This window comes from Scomber scombrus, chromosome 20 (genome assembly GCF_963691925.1).
Source record: "Scomber scombrus chromosome 20, fScoSco1.1, whole genome shotgun sequence".
Taxonomy (NCBI): Eukaryota; Metazoa; Chordata; class Actinopteri; order Scombriformes; family Scombridae; genus Scomber; species Scomber scombrus.
The window spans coordinates 23,989,541-24,013,370 of NC_084989.1; the positions used below are offsets into that span (position 1 = coordinate 23,989,541).

The following is a 23,830-nucleotide window of genomic DNA, read 5'->3' on the forward strand; positions in this document are numbered from 1 at the left end:
GCAGCTATGGTAAAAAGTCATTCCAGCGATAACTATTAACCAGGACGATGATTTTTGGTCATGTCAAAGTTATTTTTTGGAGACTTTTAAATGAAATTGCTGAAATTAAATTTACATCTATTGTGTTGTAGTGAAGCCAAATAAATAAATAACACCAAACTAAATGAGTGATAAATGGAAAAATGAGGAGGGAACATTTTTCTTTTTTAAAAACACTTTTAATATAAAAAAAAACATCATCTGAACTCCATAACAATACATATCTAACTTCTCTCTCCCTTCTCAATTGTCCAAATGTCACTTTCGTCACCTTCCTCCTTGATCAATGTGCATTTACCAACATGTCCTCACTCCTACCAAAGGTCAGTGAGTAAAGTCTTCCTGAGATTCTCCAGCCTTTCTAAATGTAGGACACACTCCCAGACATCATGAGTTTTGTCTCAATCTGGGTTTGGAGTGACAGAAGATTCCTTTGCCATGTGGGGGAATCTCCCAAAACAGACACATTGTCCATTTTTATCTTTTTATCAAACTGATAGTGAGCAGAAACAACTTGTCTGCAGAGCGTCTACGCCACAGCGGGGATAAAATACTGCAGCGACACGTCTTCATGCAGCAGAATCAGATGGAGGATCCTCTGATGGACGATATCTGAGGAGACATGATGGAGGAAACAGTCAAATCCCATAAACCCACCCCTGCTGCTGTAGAGGTATAAATACATTCAGCGCACATTACTACTACTACAGTCTACAGTTAGCGGAGTTAGCCGCCGAGCTAGCCGCTGAGTTAGCCGTCCAGCTAGCCACCGAGTTAGCCGCCGAGCTAGCAGCTGAGTTAGCAGCAGAAAGCTCTCAGACCTAGCGTCCATGTTTCTGGTAGAGGTGGTGACTTTGATTGACAGGTGACACTTGGTAGGGGGCGGGGCTTCAGCGGACTCGGCTGCCACTCCCACAGCGTTTGGGAGAAGAGAAATAGGCAGACTTTTACACAACTTTGAAGCCTAATTTCATATATTTGGCAATTTTTTTAATCATTCAAATTTGGCAGGGTGGTTAACAACACACTTTTCTGTGGTATGTCAAACTCAGAACACATATTTATTCTTACTTTACACAGACTTTAATCTCCATTGAAGGGGAGTGTGTGCAGCTGCGGGTGGACTTACTGCACATGGACTTGCTGGGATTGACCTGCTGTCCCATAAGGAACTGCTGCAGCTTCCTGATGTCCACTCTGGCCTGGGCCATGTCGTCTGGGTCCCTGCTCTGAGACGGACCGCCGTCCTGGGAGGCGTCATCACCTGAGTGGAGGAGAGGAAGGAGGGAACAGGGAGGGACAGGTGTGAAGCTCCTCTATCAGCAGCTGGAAAATAATAGTTTTCTATCACATTTAACTTGCTTATCTTCAAATCTGAAGGAGAGGATAAAGTCATCATCACACAAGGCTATTTTTATTTATATATACACATTTAAATGTATTTAAAAAAGCTAAAATGTCCCCAAAATAATAGTTATAAAAAGCTCAATCCTGAAGCAGAAGTGGAAAAAGAAAGAAATGAAGCTCACCATATTTACTATCTGACTATAAGAATTGGTTTCGTAGGCATTTGGACATTTTTTTTATGACAATCAATCTAATAAATATTTCTAAAAAAAACCCAAGAATATCTCATGTTAGACTCATAAGTCAGTCTCTAAACGCTGCAATCAACTACAGACTGAGGACAATCTCCCTGCTCTCATTGTTCAAACTGTGTCTGGTATCATGACCAGGCGGGGAGTTCCGGTCCTCTGAAATGATGCCAACGCGGAAGTAACTTAAAACTGCATTCTATCAAAAGGCCACCAGGGGGCGACCGTTTTGGTGTCAAAAGGACTTCCGTCTCTATACAAGTCAATGGAGAATTCACCAACTTCTCACTTGATTTCTAACCTCAGTAAACGTTTTCAAAATGTGTTTATGGTCTCAATCGCTAGTTTAAAGCCTTCTTCAATGCAGTATGATGTTCATTTGGGACATTTTGGCCTCCCTGATTTTATATGTGACGATAAAGCAGGGTATGCATTAGGGCGTGGCTACGTGGTGATTGACAGGTTGATTGGTTCACAGGTTCAGGAGGGCGCCTCATGCTCCTCCTGATGCCCATATAAGTAGAATCCTTGTTTTTATTTTTCCCAGCATGCACCGGAAATTTTCAAGATGGCGCTGCTCAGATCCGAAAGTATTGGCCTCGCAGCAGCAGTCCACAAACCAATGGGTGACGTCACGGATGTTACGTCCATTTCTTATATACAGTCTATGATCATGACACAAACCTCATGGTGACATTAAAGGAAATGTCATCAGGAGGGGAATCTGAATGTCTGCACCCATCCAGTAGTTGTTGAGATATTTCAGTCTGGACTAAAGTGACTGAGACTAATGCAGCTAAAAAAACAAGCAACAACAACATTGTTTTTACCCCATGGAGGATTTCCCAGGTCTTTGAAGTGAGTGGTGACAGAAACCAGGTCTGTCTCAATCTTCAGGTTCATCTCTCCGTTCAGGTTGGCCTCTACTACCTGAGACACAAACACACAAAACAACACGCTTACTCTTGAGTTTCTGCAGGTTCAAAAAAGTTGTGGACCAATTTTAAAGGATAATTCTGATTTGTGAAAGAAAGAGGAGGAACATGGAGCTACCAGGAAGTTGGAGAGGTTCTTCATCCTGTCTACAATGTTCTTCAAGGTCTTCAGCGGAGGCAGGTAGATGCTGACCTGTGAGGAAAACACAACATCGGTAAATCCACCTTCTCTTCATGTTTCAGAGGGATTTAAAAGCTCCACATGTATAATCTCTCCACAGTTTTATACGGATGTGTGTCTTACGTCAAAGTCCGGCATGCTTGGTTCTTTGAACTCGTGCCAGAGTCGTCGGGGGATGACGTCTACTGGGACGTCATGGGTGACGACTCGGTTGATGCTGGACATGGTTGGCTGGACGGGAGATATCACTCGGTTACATTTCTCAGACATTAAACAACTGTTGACATTGCTTTAACATTAGTTCCCAAAGCTGATCTTTAATTTAAGTATCAATAAATGGGTCAATGAGGTTTTTTGTGTCCATGTGGTTTAGTTTAAATTTAAAAGGGGTAACTTGCTCTTGGACTCCATCTGTTAATGAGAATAAAATATGTTAACGAGGCCGGATTAAGCTGCTGTAGCCTCCTGATATAACCGGCCTCTTTATTAGATACACCTGTGTTATCTAATTCAATCCAATGGATCAATGATGTTTTATTGTGTCCATGTGGTTTAGTTTAAATTTAAAGGGTTAAAATGATAAAATAAACGTATGAATAACTTGCACACATTCTTTTTTTGTGGACCCAGCATCAAATTTCTGCTTTTAATCCATTTAGAGAGAATATATTAGAGGATTATGGCAAAAATGTCTAAGTGGTGTAACCATAAAAACTTTGTACCAAATAATTCAACTTGCTTAAAAACAGTAAATTCTCAATAAAACACCATATCAACTAGTTTGGCATGATCTTACATTATAACTTTATATTAAATAAAGGTAATGAAAACAATAAACTGATTTTTTCAGTTGTTTTTTGAAGCAAAAATAGTTTGAGGTCATCAAACTACAAGTGAAACTTCGCTGGTAATTTTGGTTTTACTTTATAGTGAACTAAATAACGATGACATTATATTTTTATCATTGATGATCCGATTGATTAATCAGAAAACAATGAAAATAGTCATCACAGTATCTCACATGATTGTTTCCCTTGTGTGGTGACAAACACAATGAAAACATCTTACTGCACACTTTTCACACTGCTGCTGAGTTTTTTTTTAAGTGATTTGTTTTCAGTCTCACCAGCTCGGCGGCGATGGTGAGGCAGGGGCAGTGCTTTTTGGTCAGTTTAATTTTGACAGCTTTGGCGCTCTGGACCGTCTTCAGGGCTCTGGACAGGTTCTCTGGAGTCACCTCCAAACAGATCTCATTGGCCTCGGAGGACACACCCTCCATCTGGTACTCATCAAAGAAGTTAGCCTGCAAGGACATCAGTAAGAAAATACTGATTGATTGATGTATTCAACAAAGCACAGACAGTTTTATGATTTCAGACGTATTTTATTGCCTTCATGTCAAACATCGAGCCGCTGCTGTTACCTGCGACAGTTCACACCACATGCTGACTCCTCCGTTGGCAACTTTACCAGAAAGTACGAAATACAGGTTGTCTGGAGTCAGTCGCAGGACGCACATCTTCGTCAGCTTTGAGATGGTGGTGATGACTCCTGGTGAGGACGAGGAAGAGCAAAGTTATTAACAACAATAACAAAGACTTAACTCAAGCCTGTAAAATACAAAGACACAAAATATGTTATTAAGTTATTTCGTCCATATAATGTCAGGATTACAAGTATTACAGTAAAAGTACTGCAGTATTATGAGCGATGTAGTATGCAGTATTACAGTAAAAGTACTCAACTCAACTTTATTTATAAAGCACGTTAAAACAACCACAGCTGAAACAAGGTGCTGTACACAATTAAATAAAACAACACAGGAACATAAAACAATTAACAAGAAATAAATACTAAAATCATTGTTTATTGTTTTTTTTTAATTATAACTAATTAAAAACAATAACAAACCATAAAGCACTAAAACAGGAGCAGAGTCTCATGCACGGTTGAAAATGGGTTTTTAGGCTAGTCTAATGTTTAAAGGAAACTCGTTCCATAATTTAGGAGCAGCTTTGACCTCGGTACCTCCAGGAGCAGCAGATCAACTGACCTGAGGCACCGAGCAGGAGCGTGGGGGTGAAGGAGCTCAGAGACTGCAGTATTATGAGTGATGTAGTATGCAGTATTACAGTAAAAGTACTGTAGTATTATGAGTGATGTAGTATGCAGTATTACAGTAAAAGTACTGCAGTATTATGAGCGATGTAGTATGCAGTATTACAGTAAAAGTACTGCAGTATTATGAGCGATGTAGTATGCAGTATTACAGTAAAAGTACTGCAGTATTATGAGTGATGTAGTATGCAGTATTACAGTAAAAGTACTGCAGTATTATGAGTGATGTAGTATGCAGTATTACAGTAAAAGTACTGCAGTATTATGAGCGATGTAGTATGCAGTATTACAGTAAAAGTACTGCAGTATTATGAGCGATGTAGTATGCAGTATTACAGTAAAAGTACTGCAGTATTATGAGCGATGTAGTATGCAGTATTACAGTAAAAGTACTGCAGTATTATGAGTGATGTAGTATGCAGTATTACAGTAAAAGTACTGCAGTATTATGAGCGATGTAGTATGCAGTATTACAGTAAAAGTACTGCAGTATTATGAGCGATGTAGTATGCAGTATTACAGTAAAAGTACTGCAGTATTATGAGTGATGTAGTATGCAGTATTACAGTAAAAGTACTGCAGTATTATGAGTGATGTAGTATGCAGTATTACAGTAAAAGTACTGCAGTATTATGAGCGATGTAGTATGCAGTATTACAGTAAAAGTACTGCAGTATTATGAGTGATGTAGTATGCAGTATTACAGTAAAAGTACTGCAGTATTATGAGTGATGTAGTATGCAGTATTACAGTAAAAGTACTGCAGTATTATAGTGATGTAGTATGCAGTATTACAGTAAAAGTACTGCAGTATTATGAGTGATGTAGTATGCAGTATTACAGTAAAGTACTGCAGTATTATGAGTGATGTAGTATGCAGTATTACAGTAAAAGTACTGCAGTATTATGAGTGATGTAGTATGCAGTATTACAGTAAAAGTAGTGGTTTGGTCCTCTGACTGATATATTATTATTATGACATCATTAGATTATTAATAGTGAAGCATCAGTGTTAGAGCAGCATGTTACTGTTGTAGCTGCTGGAGGTGGAGCTAGTTTACACTACTTTATATACAGTTAGCTAGTTTAGTCCAGTGGTTCCCAACCTAGGGGTGGTGTGATTAATATGTGATTAATGGGAGAGGAAAGAAGAAAAAAGTTCTGATACACAAATGTGTTTTCAGTTTTTGGACTTTTTCTCTAATCTTTGATTTTTGCTGAAATAATATTGGATCATTGAAATGAAAGCATGTGAGAAGTTTAGAGGGAAACATCACTATTTGGTGGAGCTGTTAACAACTCATCTGAAATGTAGAATATAACAGTAAACTGACGTATAAATAGTTAAAGCGACTTACGTGTGAAATGGTTCAGACAGGCGATATCCACGATTTTCCCTCTAAACTTCATCTTTTTAGTTTAGACAGTAAATATTTCAGTTTCAGCTCTGCTTGTTTGGCGGTTCAGAGCTTTTATTTGGTCCGTCTGTGTTAAAGGTCCGACAGGAACAACAGCCGTCCTCACTGTGTGCCGTTAGGTGCATTACCGCCCCCTGCTGGTAGAAACACGGTCATTACAGCGTCCTAAGGTGCATTACCGCCCCCTGCTGGTAGAAATACGCTATTACAGCGTCCTAAACAGCATTACCGCCCCCTGCTGGTAGAAATATGGTCATTACAGCTTCCTAAGGTGCATTACCGCCCCCTGCTGGTAGAAACACGGCTATTACAGCTTACAGCAAGTGGACAGTAAAAATAGACGAAAGAATAAAGAACAATAAATAAGTTAGAAAAACAATAATATTAGAATATATAATAAAAAACAATAATAATTGTGACATTATTTACATTATTTACAGCACAACAGTACTATTGGTATTGAGTGGTAATGTACCAGAGATGATATTGTTATTGCACATATTAAAGTGAAGAGAAAAAATTAAAAAATTAAAAAAATTAAAACAAAATAAAACAAAATTAAAAAAATTAAAAAATTTTAAATTAAAAAAAAAAAAAAAAAAAAAAAAAAAAATATATATATATATATATATTATATATATAATATATATATATATATATATATATAATATGAATTGAGATTTGTATAATACATACAAATACTAATATTGCACAACTAAAAAATGAATACTCTCATATCTTTGGCTTCTCTTTAAATGCAAACCCACATGTACTTCTTCTTGGGAGAGTACCTGAAGAAATTAATAGAAAAGATGTTTGTTTACAGTGATAAGAATAGCTATGATTAAACAAATGACAAAGAACTCGTTAACAGATGATACTTTAATGGACTATAAATGGAAGGATCTTGCAAAAGAAATGCATGAAATGGAAAAAATAACAATGAGAATCAGAAATCAAGTTCATATCTTTGAAGAAAGATGGGAAAAAATGATGAATGACAGAATGATTGATGTCACCTTGGTTATGGATATATAAATTGACATAGTTCTAGTAGTACTAGTATAGTATAATATGTTTTACTTTTGGCCTTTACAGGGGCATAAAAATAAATTGGTGTTTAAAGATGAACAAGATGGTACATATGCCATTTACTGGAAAGCTGCAGTAAACAATAATGATTACTGCAGATCTCAGGTATTCAGGAAGCTTCTTCTACAGGTTGGGGACAAACTAAAGGCTTCTTCTGGGAACAGTGAGTAAGCATCATAATAAAGAAGCATTATGCTTTACAGTACTTGAATAAATGTACATCGTAACCTTCCACCACTGGCCTATAAAAACCGAACAAAAGAGCCAAAATGTTATGTATCAAATAAATCCAGCTTCACTGGTTGACCTTTACTTGTGTGAAAGTTCATTTTTTGTTCAGGGTGTTACAAATAAAGACTTGTTTATTATTCACTCACCGAATTAAAAATGTTCTCTCTAAACTCAAAGCTCATTTAATCCAAAACAATAGAATATTTTCTGTAAGCTGCTTAAACGTCTGGACCTGAGTCAGTTTGCAGATTTGTTCACAGTTTGAAGCCACAGCCACCGAGAGCAGAGGGTCAAAGGTTAAATCTGCTCTTTTTATTCACTTTACTTGAACTTCTTTATTAGATTAACCCCTTGAGATGTATCATCTTTTTTACGAGGGGCTCCTTAACAAAAGACAGCAAAAGCATTAGAGAAAAAAATGGACAACACAAATAAATAATAGCATCATAAAGACAAACAGAATACATTAAAACAAAAGACAAAATATAACAAAAGCACAACAAACATACACATACAGATAAGACAACAAGACAATACAATAAACAATAGTAGAGACTACAATTATAACAGCAGGGAAAATGATCGTTCAGAGTATATTATAAGTGTAAATGTAAAACTTTAATTCATATTACAACTTAACCACACAAGTACTGTGTTTAAGTGCAATTATGAGTGATGATTTAAATGCGTTTTTGCTACTTTATACTTCCACTCCACAAACATTTCAGAGGGAAATATTGTACTTTACATTTATCTGACTACTTTTTAGATAAACTTAGATAAATGAAGAGTCTCACATTTAGATACTTGTTCTTTTGTTCTTTTTAACCTTTGTTGTAAATTAATTAATTGTATGCTGTTTATGCTGTTATTTGATATGTTCAATATATATAAAAAAAGGAAAATAAAATATGTGAAAATGTGTTTTAAGTCCTTCAAATGTCTGAAATTAAATAAAGAAACTACACAGCCTCATATCTCAGTACATCCTCTTTTCTTTTTCTGTATTGTATTCTGTTGTTTTATTGTTTTTGTCTATTTAAATTGTACATTTAAAAAAAACAGTTGTAAATAAACCATTTTAAAAAGTAGTCGAGGCAGGTTTTTTTTTTTTTTTTTTTTTTTTTTTTTTTGCTGCTGCCGTCCTATTGGTTGTCTGGCCTGACTACTGACCAATCACAGGCCGTCATTGTTCATAAAGTTTGTCCACTAAACACTTGTCACTCAGCTGTTCCGTGCAGGTGAGACAGTAGCAGGTGATCCGGGTTCAAGCTGCTACATACAGGCCTCTGCAGCCTGATTCAGACCTGCTGCTTTCTTATCGATCCTTAGGTTAATTGACTGATTGATTGATTGACTGACGTGACAATGGCGCCTCTGTCCATCCAGTCAGGAGTAAACTATGCCAAAACTCTGCTGCCAGAGACTCTGGTCAGGTCTGTACAATCTAATTACCTTTTAATGTCGTTAATTAATCCTGTTTGAATGTGTTTCTGAACTCCAGGCCTAAACCCTAACCCTCTAACTTTATGTGTTCGTCTTGAAGCTGAAGATTACTTTTAATGTTTATAAAATGAGTATTTAATAATTTGGCGCAATCAGTCCATGACACCAGCTGTGCGTGAAGCGTTTCCTTTTGTAAGTAAAGTTGCATATGTGCTAAACGAGCTGAATGCAGATATTTTTCCCTTTTTAGAAATCACAATCAACTTGACATTGTGCACCCCCCTTTAATACCCTGAAATAACCATAAATAATCAATACAAAAGCCCTTAAGAATAGTAGAAGTAGTATTAAAAACAGGAGAAAGGGTGAGAGACTGTGCAACAGTGTTGCAGCTGTTAATGCAAACGAGACAATTAACCACATTAAACAAAGTGGTCAGACATGGAGGCCCTGAAGCACACTGCTTTGTAGAATTTAAGATCTATAGACACAGACATGATTGATGAGACCACACACTCAATATCTGAAACACAATAGACACCGGCACAGTCCATAGATGACCTGTGTTCTTGTATTTATACAACTGATAATGTCATTAGTTAAAGTGAAAAAGCTGTAGAAACCTGACTTTGTTTAATAGATGTTAGTAAATTTAAAGCTGGTTATTTCTACCTGAGTAAACTATGTTGTTTAAGAACAATAGTGGCTCAGAAACTGCATTTTATTCAACTCACAACATTCAATCAGTCTACCGATCCTGTTAACAAAACATGAGATCTGGTGACAATGAGAAAAATACAGAATATCGACAGATGTAAAGTTTAAAAGGAGAGGTTTATCATTTCCCAAATCTGTCTTAAAACAGTCAGCTGCACAGATGAACACTGATAAATATTTTTGTAATAATCATTCTTCCTGTTCATACTGAATATAAGAGAATCCTTCCAAATGTGCACTTGTTCAAAAAATGCATTTAAAAGTAGACGTGAGGCTTCATCAGTGTGAGTTAGTCATATCAAGTGATATCTGACACATTTACAGTCTTTTTAGCATCAGATTCCCTCTTAGTGTTTCCCTGTTGAGCTGTGGTGGAAGTATAGTAACAAAAAGACTTTGCTACTAAAAACACTGTAACGTTCAAACATAGAAGATGAAGATTTGACTCATTCAGACGACTGAAGCTTCATATTAGCTTCAGATCAACTTTTAAATCCATGTTTCCACAGAAGGAGGACTGTGGATTTAGTCCTCCAGCACTTCCATTGTTAACATTATGAAGGATCTTCTAATGCTCAGTATGAACAGGAGCTGATGATTACAGCAAGAAAAACACACTTTATGATCATTTGAGTTCCTGACTGAACACTTGAACTGTTTTGTGGCAGGTCGGTATCAACAGTCCAGACCACCATCTCTCGGCACATCCTTCCCTCTGCTCAGCCACGCTGCTTTAAGGTCTGCACCAGCAGCCGGAGACGGCGACGGGGTCTGGTGGCGTCCTCTCTGGATGAGCTGCTGGAGCAGGTGAGAAGGACAGGAAGTCGTCCCACTGTGATATTATTGTGTCTTCTTGGGTCCTGATTGCACCTCAACTTCAGTGTCTGGTTTTTTGTGCGTCAGGCTGCGAGGGTGTTCATGCTGTCCTGCCACTTCCTGTCTCTGGTCCTGGAGGAGGATGGGACTGTGGTGGACTCGGAGGAGTACTTCCAGTCTCTGCCCAACAACATGCCGCTGATGGTCCTGGAGAAAGGAGAGATGTGGATGCAGAACAAGGTAAGAATCAACTGATGAGAGAAGAGGAAGTAAACGCTGATGACAGTGATGATGAATGTGGGTCAGTTGACTTTTCTGAAAAGATGTGATGAGACTTTTTCATTTATGGATCTCTGGAGGTAAAATCCACATGTTGCAGCAGCATAAGAACAGGCTAAAGAGGTAGGCTAGATAATACATATCTTTTTATATAAAGCCTTTAGACATGAATTGTGCAAATGTATATGTGGAAATTAGTCCAGTGCTGCAAATCTGAAAGAATAACTGTGCACAAATTAACTTTAAATATAAGAAAGACCTCAACTGCACTTAAAAACAATCTCTACATCTAATAATATTCACTCATTTAGTCATTTTTGTTGGTCTGTTGTTGCTGGTGCTCCCAATCTAAGGGTTAGTTTTTATTAGTAACGTGTGCAAATAAGAAAACAAAGAGAAAATATGAAAAATGATTTAAAAACAGGGAAATGTAATGTGAAAATTAAAAGGTCATGATCGGCTCACAATCTTCCAAACGCTGCACACAGTTTATTCTGAGACTGTAAATTTGTGAAGGGCTTGATTGATAAAAACAGATCCGCCTCTGCTCAAATTCAGGTTTGGTTTACTGCACGTTTCAGGTCTTTCCGAGCTTCCGGCAGCCAAAGAAGAACGGGGTCGCTAAACTGACCTTTGACCTGTACAAGCTGCACCCTAAAGACTTCCTGTGCTGCCTCGGCATCAAAGCCACGCTGTATGAGTTCTACACGCTCTCTTATGACTTCAGATGCAACAGAATCAAACACATCCTGAAGTAAGTGGGCCTCTGCTGACCCCTGCAGGTCACATGTGGGAGCTGCAACATTCCTCCAGCTGATCCCTTAAACCAGGAGGATCAAACTCATTTCATTCAAGGGCCACATACAGACAGTTTGATCTCATGTGGGCCGGATCATTAAAAAGATGGAAGGAAATAAGAAGGGGAGGATGGACAAAAGGAAGGAAGGGAGGAAGGACAGAAGGAAGAAAGGGGGGGTGGAAGGACAGAAGGAAGAAAGGGAATGACAGAAGGGAGGGAGGGAAGAAGGGGGGAGGAAGGACAGGAGGGAGGGATGGAAGAAGGGGGGGAAGGACAGGAGGAAGGAAGGAAGGAGGAAGTGACGAAGGGGGTGAGGAAGGACAGGAGGGAGGGATGGAAGAAGGGGGAGGACAGGAGGAAGGGAGGAAAGACAGGGGGAGGGAAGAAAGAAAAGAGGGAAGGACGGACAGATGGAAAGAATGAAGGAAAAGAACACGGGAAAGAAAGTGGGCCGGATTGGACTCCTCGGCTGGCTGGCTTCCTTCCTTCCTTCCTTCCATCTTTTTAATGATCCGGCCCACATCAAAGAGATCAAACTGTCTGTATGTGGCCCTTGAATGAAAATGAGTTTGACCCTCCTGTATTAAAATAATACAAAGATAACTGAAATATATTCTTAGAGACAATAATGACATCATGAATTACAAACAACAGTTATAGTTTGTGTGTCGTCTTCCTGTCAGGTCAGTGCTGCGCTGCCTCACCTGTCTGACCAGACTGACAGGACAGGTGCTGCTCTTCACATCCTCATCAATACTGCAGTTCACTGGACCGGACGACTGCTAGTGTGTGTGTGTGTGTGTGTCTATTACGACCAAGTCACTGGGCCCGAACATCAGAAACATTTTCACAGCTCTCCAGTAGATGGAAGAATTGAGTCCATCAGTTTCTCTGTGTGTGTGTTGAGATAGCCTGAACTTTTTAAATAATGTTCCTCTTTTTCACTTTTATCTTCACTATCACTCAGTTTCTTTGTCTTGACACTTAACATGTTTTAACTTTCCATCTGCACTGTCTGAATATGTTCTGTGTTTGGGTTGTGACCTTTTTGTTTCTGGATGTTTTAGCTTTGATTTGTCTTTATATTGTGAAGCTGTGTGTGTTTTTTGAAGAGGAAACGATGTCAGGAACTGTACATTTGATTAAGAAAATGTAAATCAAATATATAAATAAAGATTCATTTTCTAAGTTATCGATCTTAATTTTAATGAGTCCATATCATAAATCCTGCAACTTAATTGACTTTTGAGGGACTGCTTAATTTTTTAACTCAATTGTTTTATACTATTAAAACTGTTTAAGTTACTTTTGACTTTGTTTTCTTATCCTGTGCTGAACCCTCTCTGTCAACACACATTCATATTCTTGGATCCTCTGATTTCAGGAGAAGGGTTAAGCATATATTTATCTTTATGTACACGATGATGTGCAGTGAGAGTTCTTGCAGATTGTTCACAGACATCAGTGCTCATGCAGTGAGCAGAGCAGACATACAGTATCAGTGATGAATTCCAGTTTTATAGCTCATGGTGCTGTGTAAACCGACACTGGTGCTGACCTCTGCAGCAGCTGACCCATGCTTCATCATCTCTCGCTGGGAATGTCTGGCACATGTTCTCTGACTGTGTGGGGGAGAAGAAAAAAAAATCCCTTACTTCCTCATTTCTCAACGCAGATTGCAGAGAAAATTCACCAGTTTGTTTTATAGTATGAAAATATTCTGCTTGGTTTATGACTCACTAACAAAGTCAGTCAGTCACTTTTGGCAGGCTGCAGATTTATCCACCAGGGGGCGCTGTTTGGTCAGTCAGATGAGATTGACATCGACAGCCTGATGCCTCCTGCAGGGAGAGAAAAGCAAACAGCAGTGCAGCAGATTGAACCACTGACACCTGCAGGCATTCACTGTTACAGCTACTTTTAGCTTTCTAACAGCTGCTATTGTCCCCGTTTTTAAGGCTTTTTATTTTTGTAGCATTCATTAATCATTACAAATCATAAAGGAGAAATAATGGAAATGTTGACAATATTAAGTATGCAATGGATTTGTAGAATAGAGCCATAATAAACCCTAACCAAGCAATCTTCTGTCTACTTCCATTGTAACAGATCCTGCCCATTTACTTTATTCTGGCTAGAAGCAACAGTATCAATCAAATGTATTTATACAGCACCAAATCACAAGATATTTTACCCAGAGCAGCTCTAGACTACTTTTTAATTTGATTTAAAGAGACCCAACATTCCCCGATGAGCAGCAAGGAAGAACTCCCTTTAATAAATAATCTTCAACAGTAACTATATGTGAGGATCCTCTGTACCTGTGACTCAGATACACACATCAGGTTCAATGTGACTTAACTTTCGTGTCGTCCTCCAGGATCAAATTGACCCCGTCTGTTTTGACTGTTCCTTCTTTCCTCCCTTCCTTCTCTTTCTTCCCTTCCTCTTTCCTCCCTTCTGTCTTTCCTTCCTCCATCCCCTTTTCTTCCTTCCTTCTGTCCTTCCTTCCTCCCTCCCTCCTTCTTTCCTCCCTCCCTCCTACCTTCCTTCCCTCCTTCTTCCTTCCTTCTTCCTTCCTCCCTCCTCCTTCCCTTTCCTTATTTCTTCCTCCCTTCCTTCCTCCACTCGAGGACAACAGGAGGGTTAAAAGAGTTTATTCCTTTCTTCATATGTTAATATTAGAGCCCTACAGAGAGGGGATCGTGGTGGTTCTGTTATACTGTGGTGGGGGGGGGGGGGGGGATTTTACTGTCATGGTCTTCAGAGGGGAAAAGAGTCACTGCAGATCAATATAAAGGGTTTGTGAGTGATGTAACATCTCTATCCTGATGGGAGTGGTCTCTTCCGTCCACTGAATGGTTTGAATGAAGATGATGTGAATCAGATGCTGTGGCCTTCACATCTCAATCTATCTGAACAGCTTTGTGCTTGACTCCTTCCACCATCATCATCAAAACACCAGATGAGGGAATGTATTTTGCAGGAAAGGACTGCAGAGTAAGTAATGAGGAGCATTGAAGCTCTTCTGGCAGCAAGTGGTGACCCAACACCTTACTAACACACTGTTTAAGTAGGAGGTTCAAAAAGGAAACTTCAAGATTCAAGACAACTTTATTAATCCTTTGGAGGGCAATTCATTTGACAGCTTGCCCCACAACATACTCGTACACATAAACAACAAGATAAAAAACAGAAGTAAGAAGAAGAAGAGTTGGCAGCTGTGTGCAAATGCAAAAATCAGTGTGCAAAGTCAGCAGGCCCTAGTCCAATAATAGTTCATAATAGTTCATTGAGAGGAAGCCTATACAAATAAATAAAATAAAAAAAATGCACCACAGTATCCAGCTGCACAGTGCAATAACAAACAGATTACAACTGGACCTTATATAGATTTGTTCAGCAGTCGGACAGCAGAGGGGATAAAGGACATGGAAAGTCAGTTACCCTTACACAAAGACACACATGGGTCTCAAAGTCTGAAAGAAACAGATGAACACAAATTAAATTAAAGAGGTAAATTAAGGTTTGTAAGATGTAAACTAAAGAAGATAAAAGCTCTCACCAGGTCTGCTGCCCTGTGTAAAAGGGAGTCAAGTCTTTAAATAAGACTCGAGTGGACCAGGTGAACTTCATCAGGACTATTAGGGATGACAGAGGATGAACCAAACAGCCAATTAGTGAGGAGAACACTTTATGTTGAGTTTCCTTTTGTCACCTGTATTGATAGTGTTAGTGCACGTGATTTAATCTCTGTTGTTGTTCATTAAGAGGAATGCAACATCTACAATCCTACAAACATTCACTGTTTTTTAACTTAATTGTGTGATGTTAAACATTTTCTTCTGTTCTATCATTTATAGAAAATCAATATCGTCACAAATCTCATCATCTCCCATGAGCTTAAATAGAGTCTCAGTACCAATTAAACTCACTTTATTCATCAAATATCTTTATTTTATATTCTAACATCTACATGAACTAATGAATACATTTTAATATGAGAGATAAATGTTGCTTTATAAGAAATGATCTCCCTTATAAATCATGTCAGTATCCATGAAAAAACAGCTGGAACATTTACCCTAACAGCTGATCTTAGTTAGTTAGTTAGTTAGGGAGGAAGGAAGGAAGGAAGGAAGGAAGGAAGGAAGAAGGAAGGAAGGAAGGAAGAAAAGGGGAGGAAGGAAGAAAGGAAGGACAGGACGAAGGAAGGAAGGAAGGAAGGAAAGAAGAACAGAAGGAAGGACAGATGGAGGGAACATTTACCCTAACAGCTGAAAACATTGGTTAGAAAACTAGAAAAGTCATCAAATGTATTAAGTTACATTACTTTGATGAAGTCATTGAAATAGTTACATTACTTATTACATTTTAAACAGAGTAACTAGTAATCTGTAATCTATTACATTTCTAAAGTTACCTTCCCAACCCTGTATGGACAGTAGTAGTTTTGTTGTGACACATAAAGCAGAAGGGACTTTCTGCTGAGTGGGACAAACTCCCGTCCCCCCCCCCCCCCCCCCCCCCCCCCCCCCCCCCTCAGGGCGTGGTCGCGTGTCCGCGCATGAGAGCAGCAGCAGATGAAGCCGGCTGCGCGCTCCCGTGGATCAGACGCACACCGGCATCCAGCAGCGGAGGACACACTGAGCCAACAGAGAGAGAAAAAGCTCGAGAGAAAGACACAAGATGAGGGAGATAGTTCACATCCAGGCCGGACAGTGCGGGAACCAGATCGGGACCAAGGTACAGAACACGTTTTATTTCATGGCTCAACTTAGCTGTAACAAAAAAATCATATCAAAGTAATATCAATATAGTGTTTACAAACATGCTTAACTTCTCCTGTCATAACTATTGTGTGGGGGGGGGGGGGGGGGGGGGGGCTTTAAAGGACAGGTTCAACATTTCTCAAGTGTGTCTTAAAGCAGCAGTCAGCATTGTTTCAAAACAGCATGTGAGCAGTGAAGATGTTTTCCTCTCTGTAATCATTCCTCATGTTCATACTGACTATATTAAAACCTTCAAATGTGCTTTCAATGTAAAGTGATGGAGGACTAAATCCACAGTGTTTCAACACAGTCATTATAAATGTAGATGATCAGCTTCTATTGAGCTTCATCAGTCTGAGTTAGTCATGTTTCTGTTACAAAAAACATCTTACAGAACTTTTTTTTTGCCATTACTGCCTTCTTGCACTACCACAATTTAACTATACAGAAACTTATGCTGCTACTTCCTACATATACAAGAGTAGACTCCTGGATCTTATCTTATTTTATTTTACTGTCTATTTTAAAAAAATATTAGTACTGTATTTTCGGGCTATAAGCGCACCGGATTATAAAGCGTATTAAGCGAAAACTAAACGTGTCTCAGATAAATCGAACTTTATTCAACTCATTCACAATAACTCTCAACATTGTTCAGTTGTAACACAAAATACAAAACAATACACTCACTCTTTTTCAGTTCACTCCTCTTAACAGGTGCCATTTTGGGGTCCTTATACACACAGCGTAATATTACCGGTATGTTGAAGCACAGGCTCCTGACTACGGTAGCCGTAATGCTCCGCTAATCCATCAATCGGTGCAGCTCCGTAGTTTACCAAAGTCGTACTAAAACATTTTTGACAGATTTTTGAGCGCCGTGTACCACATTAAATCGGTTTCGAGGTCAGTAAGCACAACCCGAATTAATACATAAGGCGCACTGTCGATTTTTGATAAAATTAAATGATTTTAAGTGCGCCTTATAGCCCGAAAAAATACGGTAAATTTCTTATCTGTTGTGCACTTCAATGTTTACTCTTTAGTGTTAGGAAATGTCTTATCTGTTGTGCCTGTGCACTTTATCTGTTTCACCGTGGCATAGTGAGAAACGTCTTCTTGATTCCTTTGTATTCCTGGACATGTGAAGAAATTGACAATAACGCTGAATAAGTGAGACAACAAGGCTTTTTGTCTCCCTACGTATGGTAATAAAGTGGTGACGTCTAGGCCAGGGAGTTTAGTAAGCCTACTGTAACATGTTGGACCTTTGAATCTAATCATAATCAACCTTTGTGTAATTCAAATGAAATCAAAGTGACCTGACAGCATAGACTGCATATAAGAAATGGACGTAACATCCGTGACGTCACCCATTGGTTTCTGGACTGCTGCTCGGAGGCCAATAGTATCGGATCTGAGCAGCGCCATCTTGAAAATTTCAGGTGCATTCTGGGAAAAATAAAAACATGGATTCTACTTATATGGGCATCAGGAGGAGCATGAGGCGCCCTCCTGAACCTGTGAACCAATCAACCTGTCAATCACCACGTAGCCACGCCCTAATGCATACCCTGCTTTATCGTCACATATAAAATCAGGGAGGCCAAAATGTCCCAAATGAACATCATACTGCATTGAAGAAGGCTTTAAACTAGCGATTGAGACCATAAACACATTTTGAAAACGTTTACTGAGGTTAGAAATCAAGTGAGAAGTTGGTGAATTCTCCATTGACTTGTATAGAGACGGAAGTCCTTTTGACACCAAAACGGTCGCCTCCTGGTGGCCTTTTGATAGAATGCAGTTTTAAGTTACTTCCACGTTGGCCTCATTTCAGAGGACCAGAACTCCCCGCCTGTGTCATCATGTCTATATATTGACCTATCGTACAATAATGTAATTATCAGCATCATCATGTCTATATATGGACTTATCATAAATACCCTAACTATCAACGTCATCATTTATATATGGACTTATCGTACAATATCGTACGTATTATGCTATTATATTATCATTATATCAGTGGTATAAAATGGTCTTCAAATGACAATAATATTGTTTATCGTGATTATTCCTGAGGCAATATATTGTCTAATTAAAGTAGTTATCATGACAGCTCTAGGCCTCCTTCGTTATCATGGCTGCAATCAAAACCACAGGGTTAAGGTTAGGGGACGATTGTTTAAAACAGTGGTTTAATGTGGCAGATTCTACTGTTAAGTTATAATGAATTGGGGTTAAGATGTTCTTTATTTTTCTTATAGGCCAAAAATGTCTATCTTATCTGTTTTATTCTAATAACAAGTATTATTACTGATATATATCTTATTCCTCCCTTGTTGTACAAAAACCTATTAAAAGTAGGTCAGTGAATCACAGCATTGCACTGGGTGACATGTTTCTTTATCACTCAGGGTAGTTTATTTTGACCCAACCGCACACACACACACTGTCCTGCTGCCAAGAAATACTCACTACAGCACCAAATGTGGATTCATCTGCCGCTGAAAATAGCCCCCCAACAAATGTGTGATAAAAACTGCAGTATTTTTAGAAAAATGAAACTATATATTTGTAACATTTAGACATGCTATAGTTTTAGGTTTAAATGGTTAAAAAAAAGAGAAGAATGGATGGCTAACATTACATTTGTTGAATGAATGAATAATGCATTGAGTCTTGGCTCCTTTCTGTCCAGTAATAAACTTATCACAGTGGTGCGGAGGAGTGGAGTGAACTTAGAGCCATTGTGAGACTATTCAAGGAATCTGGAAACACACACACGCACACACACACACACACACACACACACACACAGTCTGATTCACTCACAACTATTTGTGTGTGAGTTTTCTGGGCTTGAAGTCAACTGACTGAACTGAACATAGTTTCAGAAGCTGAGAAAGTGAAACATGAGATTAAAACTTTGTTGTCTATAAATGCTGAAAAATGGTCTGATTCCAACCAGCAGCTCATTAAAACTATCACAGTCTTCTCTGTGAGTGTATAATGTGTTTGATGAATCTACAGATCATTATCAGACGATAGTATTAAGTTCCACGTTTTATTTATTTCGTTATTTTATTAGTGTAATTCTTTTTTGTGGTGTCTTTGTTGTTATATCTGCTTCTTTCAGACCTTCTGTTTTACCCACTCTTCTGGTCATCAGTCTGAATGTTGTCATATGCATTGTGCCACTTGGAAATAGCTTCTGCTTTTTTGTTGTTGTTTTTCTTAACTTGCTTTGTATCCTGCTTTTACTGCCCAATAAAAAAAAGAGAGAATTATCATGGACTCTGCAGCTCAAAATCAACCTAAAAAGCAAAATCAACCTAAAAATTAAAAAGCTAAATAAAAAAAAGTGATCCGGTCTTATGCATCTTTATCTGATGCGATCAGAAATTCAATTTTTTTGCTGCATGTAAACGTACTGAGAGAGTAAAAACAGAGCTATAGAGAGTGAATATTAGACTTACATTCAGCTGGTGGACAGAAACACGATGAATTAATGAATGAAATATGCAACTGTTTGCTGATGATCTGTCACTGTTGATTTCTGATGAAAATTAGTGGACAAAATGATAATTAATGCAGGTTTAAACAAACAATTATCATCAGAGAAACCCACAAATGCTTAAAGTGCAGCCAGCAGGTTATATACAGTGAACACAGAGGCTGCTGGGTGATGAATCTATGTGACTGTCTGGAAAGTATGTAACTCATCATCAGGTTGTAAATGTAGAGAAATAGTCACAACATTGTAAAACGTATCTGACATTGTTTAAGCTTTAATATTTATCTTGTATTTTTATTATCAACCTAATGTGTCCACCTTATTTAAGGAGGAAGAATGAAGAAAAGTAGGGAGGGAGGAAGGAAGGAAGGAAGGAAGGAAGGAAGGGAGGAAGGGAGGAAGAAGGAAGGAAATGAGGGACGAAGGGAGGAAGGGAGGAAAAATGAAGGAAGGGAGTGAAGACGGAAGGAAGGAAGGAAGAAGGAAGGAAGGAAGAAGGAAGGAGGAAGGGAGGAAGAAGGAAGGAAGGGACGCAGGAAGAGAGGATGGAAGGGAGGGAGAAGGAAGGAAAGGAGGAAGGAAGGAAGGAAAGAAGGAAGGAAGAAGGAAGGAAAGGAGGGAGGGAGGGAGGGAGGAAGAAGTAAGGAAAGGAGAGAGGAAGGAAGGAGGGAAGGAAGGAGGGAAAGGAAAAAGGAAAAGAGGAAGGGAGGAAGGAGGGAAAGAAGGACAGAGGAAAGAAGGAAGGTAATGGGGAGGAAGGAAGGACAGAAGGAAGGAAGGAACAGTCAAAACAGACGGGGTCAATTTGACCCGGTAGGACGACACGATGGTTAAACCTGGTTTAGAGAAAGCGATGGTTTCCTCTGTGAAACCAAATATGCTCTCACATGATCGTAAGGAGCTCTGTAGGTGTAAATGGTTTCACAACATAACCCTAATCTTCTTCTTCTTCTTCTTCTTCTTCTTCTTCTTCTTCTTCTTCTTCTTCTTCTTCTTCTTCTTCTTCTTCTTCTTCTTCTTCTTCTTCTCTTGCTGCTGCTGTCGGTCAGTTCTGGGAAGTGATCAGCGATGAGCACGGCATCGACCCTACGGGAAACTATGTGGGTGACTCACCTCTTCAGCTGGACAGAGTGAACGTCTACTACAATGAGGCATCCTGTAAGTAAAATAGATAGGAGTGTGTGTGTGTGTGTGTGTGTGTGTGTGTGTGTGTGTGTGTGTGTGTGTGTGTGTGTGTGTGTGAGTCACTGTGAATCTTCCCCTGAATCACCTGTGATGGTCTGAGTTTTGCTTCTACTGGAAAATGAATCATATTTCATTTCTTAATCCTCCTGTTGTCCTTGAGTCAAGGAAGGAAGGAAGGAATGAAGGAAGGGAGGAAGGAAAGGAGGAAGACGGAAGGAAAGAAGAGAGGGAGGGAGGGAGGGAGGAAGGGAAGAAGGGAGAAGGAAGGAAAGGAGGGAGGGTGGGAGGGAGGGAGGAAGGAACGAAGGAACGAAGGAACGAAGGAACGAAGGAACGAAGGAAGAAGGAAGACAAGGAGGGAGGAAGGGAGGAAAGGAAAGAAGGAAGGACGGAGGAAATAAGGAAGGAAGGTAGGAGGGAGGGAGGAAATAAGGAAGGAGGGAGGGAGGGAAACCTTGCTCATGTTCTGAGCAAGGTTTGGTGAAGTCCGGACTTGATGAATTGTGGGTTTGGACCTCAGAAATCCAGGCATTTGGATTCAGCCACTCATGCGTCTCCTTTTTGTTGTTGTGCAGCACATAAATACGTCCCCCGATCAATATTGGTCGATTTGGAGCCAGGAACCATGGACAGCGTTCGTTCAGGAGCCTTCGGACAACTCTTCAGACCAGACAACTTCATCTTTGGTAACATTCGCCTGCTTTTACTCAACAGATTTTATTCATGTGTTGGTTCTTGGCAGTTTTAGCAGTTATGTTGTATGTGTGTAAGTTTAGACTGGGTCCAATAATGACTGACGACCCTCAACTGGGATCTAATGATCTGAACTCATTTGTTTTGCTTTAGGATAAATTATAAAAGTAAAGAGTTTTTAAATAAAGGTAGTTTTATGGCATGTTGATCTCTGCTGAAGTGCTTTATTATATTAAGGCAAGCAGCCCAAAACTAAGGAGTTATATAAACTAAATGTGTTCTTGTTAATGTTTTCCTCAACTGAGCCACTGATTGAGGATGAAAAATGAAAGAAAATATTTAGTTTTTTTTATTTTAGAAATAAAGAGATAATCATACTATAAAATGCTCACATGGCTCATCAGAAAGCTTCATTTACACATAAAATGTGAAAGTCTTCTGCATGAGTTTTCTACAAGTAGTAGAGTAGTAGTAGGAGTATTAGGGCCAGGCAAAAAAAAAAAGGTCCGACACAAGAAGAAAAAAAAACAAGCAAAAAAAAAAAAAGAAGCCAGACAAAAAAAAAATAAGTCAGACACAAGATTTTTTTTTTTTTAACAAAGTCCGGCACTAGAAAAAAAAGCGAGGCAAAAAAAAAAGAAGTCAGACACAAGAAAAAAAAAGCGAGGCAAAAAAAAAAAAAAAAAGTCCAGCACAGAAAAAAAAAAAAATTAATTAAAAAAAAAAGTCCGGCACTAGAAAAAAACAGTGAGGCAAAAAAAAAAAGTAAAAGTCCAGCAGAAGAAAAAAAAAAAGCGAGGCCAAAAAAAAAGGAAAAGTCCAGCACAAGAAAAAGAAAAGAGAATGAAATCAACTTACTGCGGAGGCTTGACCACAGTACCGCAGGATCAAACCAAGTTAGTAGAGCGACTGACTGCCAGCAGCTGCAGTGTGAACGTCATTCTTTTTTTTTTGGCCCTAATACGTAGTTTTCTTTATTTCTTTTATTTTTTTGGCCTCTTGGGGGCAGCAGAACCAACTGTAAACAATCAGCTGTCTACTCTCACATCCTGCAGAGACATGATCAGCAATCGTCAATAATTACTTGTGGAGTTTCTCAAGGTTCCAGTTTTGATCCTTTATATTTTCAGTTTGATTAAAGCTAAATTAAATTTTACTTTTTTAACCTTTGTGTCGTCCTCCCGGGTCAAATTGACCCCGCCTGTTTTGACTGTTCCTTCTTTCCATCCTCCCTTCCTTCCGTCCATCTGTCCGTCCTCCCTCCTTCTCTCTTTCTTTCCTTCCTCTCTCTTTCCTCCCTTCCTTCTCTCCTTCCTTCCTCCCTCCCTCCCTCCTTCTTTCCTTCCCCCCTTCCTTCCTTCCCTCCTTCTTTCCTTCCCCCCTTCCTCCCTTACTTCCCTCTTTCCTCCCTTCCTCCCTTCCTTCCGTCCTCCCTCCCTCCCTCCTTTCTTTCCTTCCTTCCTTCTTTCCTTCCTTCCTTCCTTCCTTCCTTCCTTCCTTCCTTCCTTCTTCCTCCCGTTTTGCTCCATTGGTTGGCAGCATAACAAACTTAAAACATGACATCTGACATATTAGTATCTTATTAAGTAGTCATGTCTAAAATGTTCCTAATTCCAATGTGCCGCAAAAACAAAACTAGGAGCTAAAAGAGCACAAGGTAAACTTCACAAACAGGACATTTGTGTCGTTACGGAGCTAAAACAGTAGTGAAACTTTCCAGCAATTAATCTGCACAGTAAACACAGCGAAGTAAGTCCAGAGTTTGTTTTATAAACTGATGTCTGAGTCAGAGAAGAAGCAGGGAGGCTGCAGATCTCTCCGAGTCTCTCCGAGTACACACACATGAATTAAACTCTGTCCTCTGATCCCCCCCCCCAGGCTGAAAAATGGGTCACCAGTGGAGTGTGTGTGTGTGTGTGTGTGTGTCTGGGTGCACATTCCCATCTGTCGTGGTGATCATTTTACATTTCACAGATGGATTTGCAAAATGTTTG

At 39.1% G+C, this 23,830-nt stretch overlaps 3 protein-coding genes across 14 annotated transcripts in view; 2 read left to right on the forward strand and 1 right to left on the reverse strand.

The window, feature by feature from the left end:
* Window positions 1-269: 269 nt before the first annotated feature.
* Window positions 270-6,358, reverse strand: hus1 (HUS1 checkpoint clamp component). Its single transcript, XM_062441314.1, has 8 exons — window positions 6,227-6,358; window positions 4,174-4,301; window positions 3,877-4,053; window positions 2,874-2,981; window positions 2,688-2,762; window positions 2,465-2,564; window positions 1,169-1,303; window positions 270-651 (listed from the first exon to the last, which is right to left on the reverse strand). The coding sequence occupies exons 1-8, from the start codon at window positions 6,276-6,278 to the stop codon at window positions 569-571; spliced, it is 858 nt and encodes a 285-aa protein (XP_062297298.1). The 5' UTR covers window positions 6,279-6,358; the 3' UTR covers window positions 270-568.
* Window positions 6,359-8,977: 2,619 nt separating this feature from the next.
* On the forward strand, window positions 8,978-12,452 carry cidea (cell death inducing DFFA like effector a). The gene is made up of 5 exons (XM_062441326.1): window positions 8,978-9,045; window positions 10,441-10,579; window positions 10,676-10,828; window positions 11,449-11,621; window positions 12,350-12,452. Exons 1-5 carry the CDS (start codon window positions 8,978-8,980, stop codon window positions 12,450-12,452), a joined length of 636 nt encoding a protein of 211 aa, XP_062297310.1.
* Window positions 12,453-16,331: 3,879 nt separating this feature from the next.
* The window catches only part of tubb6 (tubulin, beta 6 class V), a 16,247-nt gene continuing 8,748 nt past the window's right edge, over window positions 16,332-23,830 (forward strand). For 6 of the 12 annotated variants that reach the window (XM_062441301.1, XM_062441302.1, XM_062441300.1 and 3 more), the window contains exons 1-3: window positions 16,356-16,412; window positions 21,008-21,116; window positions 21,719-21,829. In XM_062441301.1, the coding sequence (XP_062297285.1) occupies window positions 16,356-16,412; window positions 21,008-21,116; window positions 21,719-21,829 (277 nt within the window). Of the gene's footprint in view, window positions 16,413-21,007; window positions 21,117-21,685; window positions 21,830-23,830 lie in introns of all 12 variants that reach the window. The other 6 variants (XM_062441305.1, XM_062441294.1, XM_062441298.1 and 3 more) reach the window with 6 other exon arrangements.